Source organism: Perognathus longimembris, chromosome 13 (assembly GCF_023159225.1).
Source record: "Perognathus longimembris pacificus isolate PPM17 chromosome 13, ASM2315922v1, whole genome shotgun sequence".
Taxonomy (NCBI): domain Eukaryota; kingdom Metazoa; phylum Chordata; class Mammalia; order Rodentia; family Heteromyidae; genus Perognathus; species Perognathus longimembris.
Genome location: NC_063173.1, coordinates 2,327,726 through 2,343,013, shown reverse-complemented (window position 1 = coordinate 2,343,013; position 15,288 = coordinate 2,327,726). Strand labels below are relative to the sequence as shown.

General features: G+C 42.9%; 1 protein-coding gene across 3 annotated transcripts in view; it reads left to right on the top strand.

Moving 5' to 3' along the window:
• Positions 1–15,288, top strand: part of Ints4 (integrator complex subunit 4) — a 94,451-nt gene that overhangs the window by 31,628 nt on the left and 47,535 nt on the right. For all 3 annotated transcript variants that reach the window (XM_048359647.1, XM_048359648.1, XM_048359646.1), the window contains exons 11-15: positions 1,105–1,310; positions 2,574–2,716; positions 8,918–9,033; positions 12,417–12,550; positions 13,768–13,925. In XM_048359647.1, coding sequence (XP_048215604.1) covers positions 1,105–1,310; positions 2,574–2,716; positions 8,918–9,033; positions 12,417–12,550; positions 13,768–13,925 — 757 coding nt within the window. The remainder of the gene's footprint in view (positions 1–1,104; positions 1,311–2,573; positions 2,717–8,917; positions 9,034–12,416; positions 12,551–13,767; positions 13,926–15,288) is intronic.

The window sequence follows — 15,288 nt, the reverse complement described above, 5'->3', positions numbered from 1 at the left end:
GTTGTACATATTTATCCTTATCCCTGAGCACAGTAGGTACTTTAGTACTGTGGTTTCTGAGGAGCCTAAAGATCAGGAAGCAATGAAACATCCATTTCTGTGGTCCTTTCTCTTCTCGAGAGATACTAGGACTCTGTGATCTCCACTGTGTCCTATCCCTAAGAGCTGGTGGTAGCAGCATGCAGAGGACTGTAAACCAGAGGAAGAAAATTCATGGTGCCTTTTCCTCTCTTCTACCCTCCTCTGTCTTCCCCATTTTACTACTGGCATGTATTAAGTGTGTAGAATAATGGATTTCATTATGACATTCGTATGCATGCACTTCGATCATAAACCGCCCCCCCCCCCCCCATTACCCTCTCTTGTCTTCCTTTTCCCTCCTATAGGTCTCCTTCCTCGTCTCAAAGAGTTCCCTTATACTCAGAACCTGGGCATTGCCTCTTAGTTTTCTCTCAAAGCTGGCTATAGCTCTACTTCCTATTGTTTGTTTTCCCAATGATAGCCATTCTGATTGGGGTGAGGTGAAATCTGATTGTTATTTTTATTTGCATTTCCATTGTGGCTAAAGATGTTGGACTTTTTTTTAATGTATTGGCCATTTATACTTCTTTTTGAGCCTGTCTGTTAATTCATTTGTCCACTTAATGATTGAATTATTTATTCTTTTGATGTTTAATTTTTTTGTTCTTTTTAGATCCATTCTGGTTATTGATCTAGAATGAGTAGCTGGCAGTTTTTCCCCTTTCTGTAGGCTAGCTCTTCATCATGGTAATTGTTCCCTGTGTTATATAAAAGCTTGATAATTTGATTATAATTCCATTTATCATTCTTTCATGGACTTAGAATACCAATATAGAGCAAAACTTTTCAAGAAATGACTTGTTATTTGATCATATGTATGTGGAGTCAGATTTAAATGTGAGTCCTTGGGACACGAGAGACCATGTTCTTACAATGTGAAGATGGCCTGGAGGAGATCCCCGAGGGAGAATTTGCTGTGAAAAGAGGAGAGGCTGAAAGAGATCCTGAGTGAAAAGAGCTCTAGTTTGCATTTTCCTCAGGACTCTTAACTACATGTGCAGCTTCCTCTGTCCTTCTCTGTAGAGGTTCGCATTGCTGCCGTGGAAGCTCTCTGCATGCTGGCCCAGTCTTCACCGTCTTTTGCTGAAAAGTGCCTTGATTTCTTGGTCGACATGTTTAATGATGAAATTGAGGAAGTACGTCTACAGTCCATACATACCATGAGGAAAATCTCTAACAATATCACCCTCCGAGAAGATCAGCTTGACACCGTCCTGGCTGTTTTAGAGGTAAGCATTTCATTTGGTGCTCATTTCTCATCAGATACCTGCTGAGGCCTCTCCCCTTTAAAAACCGGGCATTGGTTCTGAAGGTGAACTTCATACAGAAGGAATTAGGTGCTAACTTGGTAGGATGAGTTGGGAGTGCGAGGTAAACATTCCAGGCAGAAAGGCAGTAAGTGTAGATTATCTATGGTGGATAGGAACATGGCACAGTTGAAGGGCCAAAAGAGAGCTGAGTGGCCAGGAGAAAGAGTAGTACATATGTGGTATGAGATTAGACTGGCAGGGAAAGTGGAACTAGCTCATACATTGTTTTTGTTTTTGTTGCCAGTCCTGGGGCTTGAACTCAAGGCCTGAGCACTGTCCCTGGCTTCTTTTTGCTCAAGGCTAGCACTCTACTTCTTGAGCCACAGCTCCACTTCCAGCTTTTTTTCTTTTGGCCAGTCCTGGGCCTTGAACTCAGGGCCTGAGCACTGTCCCTGGCTTCCTTTTGCTCAAGGCTAGCACTCTGCCATTTGAGCCACAGCACCACTTCTGGCCGTTTTCTGTATATGTGGTGCTGGGGAATTGAACCCAGGGCTTCATGTATACGAGGCGAGCACTTTACCACTAGGCCATTTTCCCAGCCCTTGGCTGTCATCTTGTCTTTCTTTTTTAAACAAACAAACAAACAAACATGTCTTAACTATATAATCCAAACTGGGCTGGAACTCTTGGTATAGCCTAGGCTGATCTTGAACTTGTGTTCCTCCTGACTCCCCAAGTGCTGGTATTACAGGTGTGAGATCAACCATGCAAGGCCTGAAAACTATCTTTTATTTCTCATTTTTTGCTCTGGCCCCACTGGCTTGCATGTTGTTTTCAAACAGGTTTCCTCCTCATTGTGTTTGTGCTTGCTGTTCCTTGTGATGGTCCCATGTAAAGTACCTGGCCTATCCCTGTTCTTGCCATGCTCATAGTCCTTTTGTAGTTTAAGTTCCTTAACAACATAGTTGCAATCATAGTCAGGTGTCATGATTGAGCTCCAGACAGGAAGAAGAAGGAAGGTTTAAAAGGAAGAGGCAAGCCTTGCATACCTCGCCCTTTCCTTTTAATTAAAACAGAAAGATGAGAGCTTGTCCAGGAATTTCAGCTGGCAAACTTGTGAGTGCTTTCTCATGCGTCTACCCTAAACATGACGGTGCCAAGGAGGAAGGGGGTGACAGGTAGAGCCGAGGTTTGTTAATTAACAGGGGTTGCTGTTGTTTATCATCTTTTTCCTTTTTTAAGGATTCATCCAGAGATATTAGAGAGGCTCTTCATGAACTCTTATGCTGCACTAATGTTTCAACCAAAGAAGGCATTCATCTTGCACTGGTGGAGCTGCTGAAGAATTTAACCAAATACCCCACCGACAGGGACTCCATATGGAAGTAAGGACTTTGTACCCCATTTATTAAGGCCCCTTTGCCTTTAATTTAGAAACATGATTCAACTCGACCAGACTCTCAGGAGTCTAATTCCTAAAATGACTACCACGTTTTGGATTATTCATTTGTTTTCATCACCTAAAAAGCATGTGCCTGCTGTGTGCTGACAGTGTGCCCCGTGGTAGCTGCTAGAGACATGGGAAGGAGTCTCCTAGATGTCCCCTTATCTCCTGAACAATGTTAACCACTCCTTTGTCTACTCCGTAGCTTGTGTGAAATATAACCGTCGCTGCTGAGCTTAGAGGCAGGGCTCCTGTTCTACAGATGGAAATTACCATCATTCTCCCGCCTAGTCACCTCTAGCTTTACTGATTGTAGTCAAGGTTTAAACACTCACTGTTCACAAACCTCTCTGTTTGAAGAACGACTTGCATCTATTTAATATACAATGTCTAATGGTACTCTGTTTATTTAAATAAGATTATCTGACAAGATCATTCCAACCGTGTGTTGTTTATTGATTTCAAAAATAATGGTTACTAAAAGTAAACAAACAAAACCAACTGGGTGTTGGTGGCTCATGCCTGTAATCCTAGCTACTCAGGAGGCTGAGATCTGGGGATCACAGTTGGAGACCAGAAAAGTCTGCAAGACTCTATAGTGAATCACAGAAAAAGCCAGAAGTAGAGCTGTGGCTCAAGTGGTAGAGCACTAGCTTTGAACAAAAAAAGCTTAGGGACAGTAGCTAGTCCCAGAGTTGAAGCTCTAAGACTGGCCAAAAAAAAAAAAGGTAGAAAAACCTTGGACTAAATCAGGTTGGAAGGCACACACACGTGCGTGTACAGACACGCCAGTCCATATCTACCTGTCTAACATGTAAATGGGTTTATCACATAAGTCCCTTAGTAAGAAAGAACTCTTCTACTATGCCATATCTCCAGCTCCTGGAGAATATATTAAAAACTGAAAATGACAGGAGAATCCAGCTTTATTTATTTATTTATTTAATTTATTTTTTGGCCAGTCCTGGGGCTTGGACTCAGGGCCTGAGCACTGTCCCTGGCTTCTTTTTGCTCAAGGCTAGCACTCTGCCACTTGAGCCACAGCGCCACTTCTGGCCGTTTTCTAGATATGTGGTGCTGGAGAATCGAACCCAGGACTTCATGTATACGAGGCGAGCTCTCTTGCCACTAGGCCATATTCCCAGCCCCAAGAATCCAGTATGTGTCACTTAACAATAAGTTTTATATTCTTTTAGAAAAGTTTTAACTTTTAAGGACCTTGCGCTTGCTAGTCATGTGATCTACCTCTTCAGCTACACCCCTAGCCCTGGGTTGTACTTTTAATTTCTAGTATTCTGTTTTGCCATTTGCTATGTTTATGAAGTTGAGCTCAATTCAGCGTGCCTTTATTGGTCATCTTCAAGGAGCACTTGGTCGTTTGAGGTGTGGTGATGGAGTAAGGAAATACCTGTCAGTAATGCAGCTATGTGGACACATAGAAGGAATGATTAGTTATGGTTGATAAATGGTTGTTATGGAACATATAGCAGAACAGTTTTCTTGCTTTAACGTAAGATTTGTGGTGGTGTTGTTTTTTTGTCTTTCCTAGAATATCTACATAAGGTCATCTTGATTGAGTGATAGTACTTTAAAAGATTTTAGAATTACCTCTTCTAATAATCACTTATTTTTTTTTCACTTTGGTCCCACGAATTGTGAGTTTACTTAGAAATATTAATGAATATGACAAAATAGTTAAGGGAATATTCAGGGTGATTTTTGTTTTGTTTTTATGCCAGTCCTGGGGCTTGAACTCAGGGGGCTTGGGCACTGTCCCTGAGCTTTTTTAATCAAGTTTAGTGCCTTGCCATTTGAGCCACAGCTTCACTTCTGGCTTTTTGGCAATTAATTGGAAATAAAGAGTCATATGGACTTCCTGCTGGGCTGGCTTTGAACCAAGACCCTCAGATTTCAGCCTCCTGAGCAGCTAGGATTATAGGCCTGAGCTACCAGCAACACCCTGCCAGAGTGATGTGTTTTTCCATTGTTGCTAAAGATGGATGCATAGATGAAAATCTTGAAGTAAGTTATTTGTTCTGCTGCTTTTCTGTTTTTTAAAAATTAAATCACTATATAATATAAACTGAAACTACCTGATTTATCACAGTATTCAAATAGGGAACTGCTTAAAAATTGCTGCATAAAAGGGAGGAGGGGGCTGGGGATATGGCCTAGTGGCAAGAGTGCCTGCCTCATATACATGAGGCCCTGGGTTCGATTCCCCAGCACCACATATACAGAAAATGGCCAGAAGTGGCGCTGTGGCTCAAGTGGCAGAGTGCTAGCCTTGACCAAAAAGAAGCCAGGGACAGTGCTCAGGCCCTGAGTTCACGGCCTAGGACTGGCCAAAAAAAAAAAAAAAGGGAGGAGGTAACAAGTTGGATAAGTAATGTACTTGCCTTACATGTGAAGCTTTAACCCCTCTGTACTTCACTTTAACAATAAAGAAGAAGGAAAAAAACTGCTGCATAATAAAAGCTCAAAGAAACATCTTAAAAGAATCACTATGTAGCTGGGGCTGGCCTGGAACCTATTTTTTCCCTTCTTTTGGATCCTTAGTTCTGGGTTTACAAGATGTCTACCATCATGCCTTTGTTCTGTTTCAGTGTCTGGTCATTTCAGCACATGCTGAGCACCTGTTATTGCCCTATAACTAACTGTATTAAAGTGGTGTGGAGATCTAACTATATTAGTAAGGCAGAAAGTGCAGCTTCAGTGAAACCCAGCAGGGTAGGGATCTTCAAGGGGGCCTAATTAGTAGCGCTCATGTTTCCCACCTAACCGTGTTCTGAATAGCACAAAGGAGAAAAAGGGATGGCAACTGGAGGCCAAAGTGCAGCCTCCACAGTGGGCCCTGAAGCACAGTGACTGAAAGGACTGAGAGAGCAGAAAATTATTGGTGGATTTTTTTCCACATAGAAGAGAAAACATGAGATTGGGAAAAGGTAGTTTCTCACTAGATCAAATGCTGTAGGTTGAAAGGTCTTTCGTACCCTGTGTATTCATGACTTAGTTCTTGGTGTTCGTTTTATCTCTTCTGCTGATCTGCCTACTTTCCTAGTGAAGTCTCATCCACTATGTGATCTTTTTTGATCCTAATTATCTAGTCTACCTTTGCCAGAGTCTTTTGTTTGGTAGTTGGTTGCCTTGTAGTGCTGGTCATCTTTGCCTCAGCTGGATTTCAAACTCAGGGAAGGCAAAGGTTAAGATTGTTGATTTAGTTCAGTTTCTAAATCAGAACTTACAAACTACAAAATACTAAAAATACACAATTGCTTTACCTGGTACTCCTTGGTAGCTTTTTATTTATTTATTTATTTGATTTTTTTTTTTATTGTCAAAGTGAAGTACAGAGGGCTTACAGTTTCATATGTAAGGGCAGTAAGTACATTTCTTATCCAACTTGTTAACTCCTCCCTCATTCTTCCCCCGCCTCCTCCCCTTGGTAGCTTTTAAAGAGGCTCTTAATAAAGACTGTTGTCTTGTTTGGTGTTTTTGTGCTGGTACAAACAAATGTTCTTCAGCTTTTTCAATTATGGTTGGTGCTTTACCATTTGAGCCATGGCTCTGCTTCTGGCATTTCACAAGTTAATTGGAAATCAGAGTCTTGGATTTGTATGGTCTGGCTGGCTTTGAATCTCAGATCTTCATACCTCAGACTTCTGAGTAGCTAGAATTATGGGCATGATCCACCAGTGCTTGGCTTAGTTTAAGTGTGTGTGTGTGTACACACGTGTGTGCATGTGCGTGTGTGTGCAGGCACTAGACGTTGGATTCACAGACTTGTGCTGTTGCTTTTTTTCCACTCAAAGTACTTTCCTACTTGATCCATGCCTCCATTTCTGGCTTTTTGCTGGTTAATTATAGATAAGAGTTTCTCAGATTTATCTGTTTAATCTGGTTTTGAACCTCAATCCTTAGATCACAGCTTCCTGAGATCTAGTATTACAAGCGAGAACCCCAGCACCTGGCTATAAAGTCTTTTTTTTTTTTTTTTTTTTGCAAGTCCTGGAGCTTGAACTCAGGGCCTGAGCACTGTCCTTGGCTTCTTTTTGCTCAAGGCTAGCACTCTACCACTTGAGCCACAACACCACTTCTGGCCTTTTCTGTATATGTGGTGCCGAGGAATTGAACCCAGGGCTTTCATGTATGTGAGGCAAGCACTCTATCACTAGGCCATATTCCCAGCCCGAAAGTCTATTTGTGTGTGTGTGTGTGTGTGTGTGAAAACTGGGATTGAAACTCTTGATTTTGATGCTTTTACTCATTGGCTAACACTTTATCACCTGAGCCACACTTGCAACCCCTAAAGTTTAATTTTTTGCACATTAAGAAATGATACATTGGTTTTAGGAATGTTCATTTAACAGCTTAGCAAGGCAAGAGTACTGGTTGATTTTGCTGTTGTTTCTTGACTTTCCTTTTATAGTTGCAAGATGTCTGCTTTGTTAGACAATATAAAAGGTCATAAAAAAAAGTGTATTCCCATTCATGCCTCTCTTTGTGTGTCTGTCTCTTTGTTTATCTGTCTCTCTTTCTCTCAGATTTGAACTTAGGGCCTTGCACTTGCCAAGCAGGTATTATGAATCACATCTGTAGCCCTTTATTTGTTTTGTTATTTTGAAATAGGGTCTGGCTTTTTGTCTGAACTATAGTCTTCCCACCCCCCCCCCTTTTTTTTTAACGTTAGTCTTGGGGCTTGAACTCACCACCTGAGTGCTGTCCCTGAGCTTTTTCTCTCAAGGATAGTGGTCTGCTACTTGAGTTACTGTTTCACTTGCAGCTTTTTGGTTGTTAATTGCAGATAGGAGTTACAGACTTGGACTGGGAATGTGGCTTAGTGGTAGAGTGCTTGCCTAGCGTGCATGAAGCCCTGGGTTTGATAACTCCCACATAAATGGAAAAAGCCAAAAGTGGTGCTGTGACTCAAATGGTAGAGTGCTAGCCTTGAGCAAAAGAAGCTCAGGGAGAGTGAGTGCCCAAGCCCTGAGTTCAAGCCCCAGGACTGGCAAAAACAAAAACAACAACAACAGAAAACCCCCCAGAGTCATAGGCTTTCCTGCCCAGGCTGGCTTTGAACCGCAGTCCTTAGATCTCAGCCTCCTGATACAGAAATGAGCCACCAGTATCCTGCCAGTCCTCCTGTTTTGTTTTCTGTGGCAGTTAAGATGATAGATGAGCGCCACCACGCTTAGCTCTTTCTGTGGAGATAGGGACCTCGTGAACTTTTTTGCTCATGCTGCCTGTGAAATGTGATCCTCTTCTTTCTGCTTCCTGAGTACCTGGGATGAGAGGCATGAGCTGCCATGCAGACTGCGTTTCTCTTTCTGTTTGGTTAGGAAGGCATTCCCGAGAGCTTGCCAGCAGACTTCCCTTCTATTCCACTGATGGGAGCTGTATTACTCGACTACCAGCAGACCAGTTGCTGGAAAATGAGAAGGAGCTGCCAGGATGGGTTTAAACCAGCAATGCTTTCATACTTGGGATGGGCTTACGTTCCATAGGCACTTCGCTGCCCTGCTGAAAATGAGGACTGACTTGGCAAGCAAGATTGGTGGGGAAAATGGCTGTTTGCGTAACAGCCGGTATCTCTGCCCTTTTATCTTCATAGCAACCATTTTTCACTGTTTTAGAATAATTGGATGGCTCATCTGAATTGCTAAGAGTTAGAAAAACATTTTTTTAAGGCCTTATTCAAAGGAGGCTGAGATCTGAGGATCATGGTTTGATGCCACCCCAGTCAGGAAAGTCCGTGAGTCTATCTCCAGTTAGCTACCAAAAACCTGGAAGTGGAGTTGTGGCTCAAGGGATAGAACACTCCCCTTGAGCACAAAAACTCAGGGACAGCGCCTAGGCCCTGAGTTCAAGCCCCATGACTGACCATCCACTCCCTACTTTCAGCCACCATCCTCAGATCTCAGCCTCCTGAGTAGCTAGGATTATAGATGTGAGCTGCTGGTGCCTGGCTATAATTTTTTTATTTAAGTAGTTATATAAAGGAGTTGCCATTTAACAGCCGTGCATCTTGATTAATGTCACCTGAAAACTCAACTATTTTGAATCGTGTATTTTGATTTGACTTCCTATACTCTTGAGGGTACTTACTGATTTGCAGATGTGGGTACATGCTTGTTTGTTTCAGGTGCTTGAAGTTTCTGGGAAGTCGACACCCAACCCTGGTGCTGCCTTTGGTGCCGGAACTCTTGAGCAAGCACCCGTTTTTCGACACAGCGGAACCTGACATGGATGACCCAGCCTGTATCCTTTAGACTTGGAAGAAAGCTCCAGAACCGCTTTCTGCAGTGTGGCTATGGTGGTTTCAGTTTTGGTTCCTTGTTTCCTGTAGGTAAGCGTTCACCTGAGGAAGTCTGGTGGTTCATAGTCCTATCTTTCATGGTTGTTTTCACAGTAATTTATCTTTGTAGTTTATGTCAATATTTACCATTTAGTTGATACTTCTTACATTCTAATGCTCACTAAATACATTTTATTTTTGATCTACCAAATAACCCTGGAAGGAGATGTTCTTGTGGTTGACACATTAAGCAGTGCAGGGTCACAGAGTGTAAGTGATTGAGAAGCAGATCTTGGATGTAGGCCCACGCCCGTTGCTGCTGTGTCTAGCACTGTGTTCCATTGGCTCTGCAGCCTGAGGGAGGCGACGCCCTGATGTCGGCTGCATCATTTCTCCGCCTCTCCTACAAGCCCATCCAATTTGTGACTGTCTTGTACAGCATGTTGTGGAGTTGCATGGTGTCTGGGAGTGGGGACACGCTTCCACCAGCCCATTTGCAGTCTGCTCTGGTTAGTTGTGCTCCATGGCGGATCTTCCGGGAGGCTTAGGGGTTATGTATTGAAGCACAAGGATCACAAATAACTCACTGTCCTATGCAGGTGACAGTTACATTCTCCTTTTGTTCAGGTTGCTTACATTACATCGGAGAATATTTATGTAAAGCTCTGGGTAATTGGCTTCCCAATTCCTAATTCTGTACCTCTATGAAAACCACAGCTCCAGGTGAAGCCTGCGTTTTTGAAATTTAGCTCATCATTGAAGGACTTGTGTGGGCTAGGTCTTATTGCTAATCTCGTGAAGTGCTGTGAAACCTGAATGTTCTTTCACATTAAACAAAAGAAATAAAAAACCTTTTTGGAAGCCCATTTTGTAAGATACTTTTTCTAGTAGTTTAAAGATTGTATTGTTTATGAATTATGTTTGAATAGAATGAATAGAGATTACCCTCATTGTTACTTAAGTTAAAGTTTTCATTTTTTTTTTTTTTTTTTGGCCAGTCCTGGGCCTTGGACTCAGGGCCTGAGCACTGTCCCTGGCTTCTTCCCGCTCAAGGCTAGCACTCTGCCACTTGAGCCACAGCGCCGCTTCTGGCCATTTTCTGTATATGTGGTGCTGGGGAATCGAACCTAGGGCCTCGTGTATCCGAGGCAGGCACTCTTGCCACTAGGCTATATCCCCAGCCCTAAAGTTTTCATTTTTATCCAGTGCAGTAGAAGTCTACAGGTAGTTAATTTAGGGCTATTCCAAATTCTAGCAGGGCTTCATTCTTGGTGATCTCTGCTCCTTCTGTACTGACATAGTTAGGTTGATTGATCAGTTGGTTGCTATAGGGTCTTACTATGTTGTCTATGTAGGATTTGAACTCCTGGCCTTAAGTTGTCTCCTTGCCTTTGCCTCCTGATACTACAGATATATGCCACCACAAGGTTATGTTCTGCCTACAAATGTTCTAGTGACATCTTTTTTTTCCCCTTCCAGTCCTGAGGCTTGCACTCTGGGCCTGGGCACTGGCCCTGAGCTCCTTTTTCTCAAGGCTAGCGCTCTACCCCTTGAGCCACAGTGCCACTTCCAGCTTTTTTGAGTAGTTTATTGGAGATAAAAGTCTCATGGACTTTCCTGCCTGGGCTGGCTTCAAACCACAGACCTCATATCTTAGCCTTCTGAGTAGCTAGGTTTATAGGCGTGAGCCCCTGGTACCCAGCTTCTGATGACATCTTAATCATCACTCCCAGCTTGTAGGCAAAGTTAGAGGATGATCGAAATAAAATCAGTGTTCCAAAGGAAAGAGAGAGTAACAGATATTAGATAAGCATATTTCAGGCTCTGCCATTGGGGAATATGGCATGTGGAAAGGTATGTTTATGTTTGAATATTAATAGTCTCTTGATCATAAAGTATGTGTTATGTGTGTATAGAAAATTATAAAATGAAGAAACTATGCCTAACATCCAATGTCTAAAGTGGTGAGGTCTTACTCTATTGTCTATGCGGTTCTTTTTTGTTATTTTGTACTGGTAATGAGGCTTGAACTCAGGACCTTGTGCTCTTGCTCAGCTCATTCATGAATGGTGCTTTACAACTCGAGCCATGCCTGCAGTCTGGCATTTCTGGCTACTTGGATACAGACTCTCTTAGAACTTTCCTTTGTGAGCTGGCTTCCAGTTGATATGGTCTAGTTCTCGATCTCCTGCTTAGATAGGGTTATAGGACTGAGTCACTGTATCCTGGCTTCCCTCCTGTTCTTGAACTCCTGTGGTCAACCAAGCCATCTGCCTCAGGCTTCTGATTTCTAGCACTGTAGGCGCATACCACAGTGCTTGGGGCAAAGTAATCTATTAATACTTTTATATGTTTCTTTTTCCTTTTTAAATGAAAAGCTTGGAGTTTGAAATTTACTTTCATTTGTTTGTGGGTGGTTTGTTTTTTTTAATTTTTTTTCTCTAGTATTCACTTCAGGCTTGAATTTTGGGTCTCTTGCTCATGTCCAGAACTTTTGTACTTGAGCCACACCTTCATTCTGGCATATTCACTAGTTAATTGAATATGGTGTCTCTTGGACTTTTCTGCCCTGGCTGAGATCCCGAGATCTCAACCTTCTGAATAGCTAAATTACAAAGCATGAGCCAACAGTACTTGGTCTAAACATTATTTTTTAATGATTGTATAACATTCTATCAACTAGGTAAAATAAAATAATCATTCTCTTGTTTTTGGAAGACTAGATCATTTTTCATTATTTAGTATCATGAATGACTGCATGACATTAATCATTAAGTTATTATTTTTTGTTACTGGTCCTGGGCCTTGAACTGTAGGCCTGGGTGCTGTACCTAAGCTCCTTTTGCTCATGGCTAGTGCTCCTACCACTAGCTACAACACCACTACCTGCTTTTTCTGTGATTAATTGGAGACAAGAGTCTCAGATACTTTTATGCCCAGGCTGGCTTTGAACCGTGATCCTCCGAGTTCAGCCTCCTGAGTAGCTAGGATTACAGGTGTGAGCCACTGTTGCCTGGCTGACATTGAATTATTTATTTAGACTATTTTGAAATGTGAAGTTCATCATGAAATAATTATCTAAAGGCATTATGCTAATATGCACAGCAATAGGCAATGTAGTGAGAATCTTTTGGTATTCTCAGCACCAGTAGACCGTCTTTGTAATAACCTTTGGCAGTTAGAGATACAGGTGGAATAGAGGAATATGACTCCTGGTCTGAATTTACATTTCTGTGGTTGCTCGATAATTATGGATTCTAAATGTGAGTGGGAGGTAAGGTTGCCAAATTCTGGCCAAGCCCCACCTTCTGTACTTCCAAGTTCTCTTAACCCACTTATCCATCAGACATTGCCGTTTTGGTTCTTATTTTCAATGCTGCTAAAACCTGCCCCACAATGCCAGCATTATTCTCGGATCACACCTTCAGGCACTATGCTTACCTTCGAGACAGTCTTTCTCACCTCGTTCCTGCCTTAAGGGTATGTTGAAAACAAGTGTCCTTGCTCTTGTTTTGTTGTTGTTTTGTTTTTTTGCTTTGTATTTATTTATTTATTGGTGCTAGGGTTTTTACCCAGAGCCTGGAGCTTGCTAGGCAGGCACTCTACCACTTGAGCCATAACTCCAACCCTCATATTTGCAGGTTATTTTTGAGGTAGGGTCTTATTCTCTGCCTGGGCATGCACCTGGGTGTAGATTGTCTACGTTAAGTTTCATATGTAGCTGGGATAAGTACACGTACCACGGAGTGTTACCTCTTCATTGAGAAGGGATCTCCCAAACCTGCCCTGGCTGACCGCTTAATCTCAGCCTCCCAAGTAGTTGTGATTATAAGCATGAGCCACCAGTGCCCACCTGGAGCTTCTTAAACTAGAAAAGCAAACAAACAAAAATTAATATATACCTGTGGCTAGAAACCTTAAATGTTATAGAAAATTCAAAATAAACAGTGAAGCTTTTGCTTTTTCCTATTTCTTTTCCTTAAAAGGTAACACTATTGAACAAGAATTATAATTGTTCACATAGAAAACATTTTTTATAACTTGCTACATAAACTTATTTGGAAATATATGATCACTTGCCCATGGATTTAAAGAGAAAATAAAAGCTTAAAAACATGTAATAATAAACTTTTAGTCCCATTGCTATGATTAGCTGTAGAAAAAAAAATTACACTAATCTTTTTTTTGCCAGTCCTGGGGCTTGAACTCAGGGCCTGAGCACTGTCCCTGGCTTCTTTTTTGCTCAAGGCCAGCACTCTACCACTTGAGCCACAGCGTCACTTCCGGCTTTTTCTATATTTGTGGTGCTGAGGAATCAAACCCAGGGCTTCATGCATGCTGGGCAAGCACTCTACCAGTAGGCTACCTTCCCAGCCCCACGTTATACTGTTCTTTTCCATGAGCACTATGGGGCCATTGGGTAGGCTGTGCACTGTCCTCTCTTTTCCCTCTCCTCCCCTCTCTCTTCTCTTTTCCCCCCTCTTTTCCTCTCCCCATCCCCTTTTTCTTTCTCCCTCACCCGCAGCCATGTTCGTTGTAGTTGAGGAAAGGGAAGACTAGGTTGCTTACAGACCCTCGTACCCTGTTTTCTCCTTGCTTTGTTTGGCTCCATTTTTTTTTTTTTCCTGGTTTCTTTGTGTTGCCACAAGCTGAGCCGCGGAACTTGAGGGTACTCTCATCTCACTGTGTGTGCTCAGTTACCAGGTAGAAAACTAGTGTCCTCGTCCGTCTCCCCCAGTCTCGCGCCCCATGAGGATCCTTCCCAGCAGTTCCTGCAGCAGAGTCTGCAGAGAGTGTATAGTCTTCAGCATCTTGACCCTCAGGGAGCCCAGGAACTGCTGGAGTTCACTATCAGGTAAGGCGTCTCCAGCTCCGCTTTGTTGTCACGCTCAGCATGCTGCTTGTGTTCCTGGCTTGCATCGGGCCTCTGGGGTTTTGTGATCTGTTTCTATTGGAATTAGATTGTGGCTTGGGTTGTTTGTTTTTAAGCACTGTCTATTAGCTGAGCTTGGTGGGGAACGCCTGTAATCCAAACACTCGCAAGACTGAGGTTGGAGGAAGATGATGGGGTCAAAGCTGTCCTGGGTTACTTAGTAAGTTCGAAGCTAACTTGGAGGACTACACAGCAAGATTGTATCTTAAAGAAAAAGAGAGACAGAGAGACAGATAGAGGGCAGGGGAGGGAAAGGCTGGGCACTGCTGTCTCTGAGGACCACAGTTCCCTGCCAGCCCAGGCAGGTCAGTGAGACTCTTATCTCCAGTAAACCACTAAAAAGCCAAAGCGGAGCTGTGACTCAGGTGTTTAGAGTACTACCCTTGCGCAAAAAAGCACAGCAAGGACAGCACCCAGGCCCTGAGTTCAAGCCCTCGGACAGGCACAAGATAAAAAAAAAAGAGAGAGAGAGAGGGAAATGGAGAAAAGAATGCTTTTTGTGTTCATGACTCAATGAGTAAAGAAAAATAGAGATAATTATGGAAAGGTATTTAAAATTTTCTTTGTTTATTAGGTTACAAAGTGTGAAGCAACAGTGGCTTAATAGGACAAGGTTAATTCTTTGACCCAGCGGGGCAGAGCTGGGATGGTAGTCACGGCTCTGGGGTCACTCCTGCCCGTGTCTGCACCGCTGGCCTCAGGTGGCCTCTGCCTGACCGCCTCAGAGCTCACGATTCCCTCTCCATTCTTGCCTGTGGGACAAAGGAAAACACAAGAGTACGGCTTTCCCACTCCCAGCCACTTGTAAAGATTTGCTCCAGAAGTTGCACTCTCTAGTTTTACCTGCATGAGTGTCATCACCATAGCTAGCCTCAGGGGGCCAGAGGATGTGGTCCTCACTGGGACGGCCGCTGCCTAACTAGCATTTGATGACTTGGTACTCAGGGTGTAGGGGAGAGAAGCCACCCAGGAGGGAGCAAAGCTGTGCCAGACAGTCATTTTTCATTAGTAAAAAGCAGCTTTATTATTTACTCTCTAAGTAGGGGGCATGAGGGGAGGTGTGGGGGAAGAAGAAAATATTGATAATGTTTATCAGCTTGGTGGAAATCTCTTCTGATCTTCCCGGAGGAAGAGTGGTATCTGTCACATTCAATTAATAATTCTCTGTATTGTGGGTCTCCACCCCACCTCCCCCTTTGGAAACAGGATCTTGAAATGTAGCTCAGGCTGGTCTTGAACTTTTTTTTCTTCTTCTTTTTTTGTGTTTTTTTTTTGCAAGTCCTCG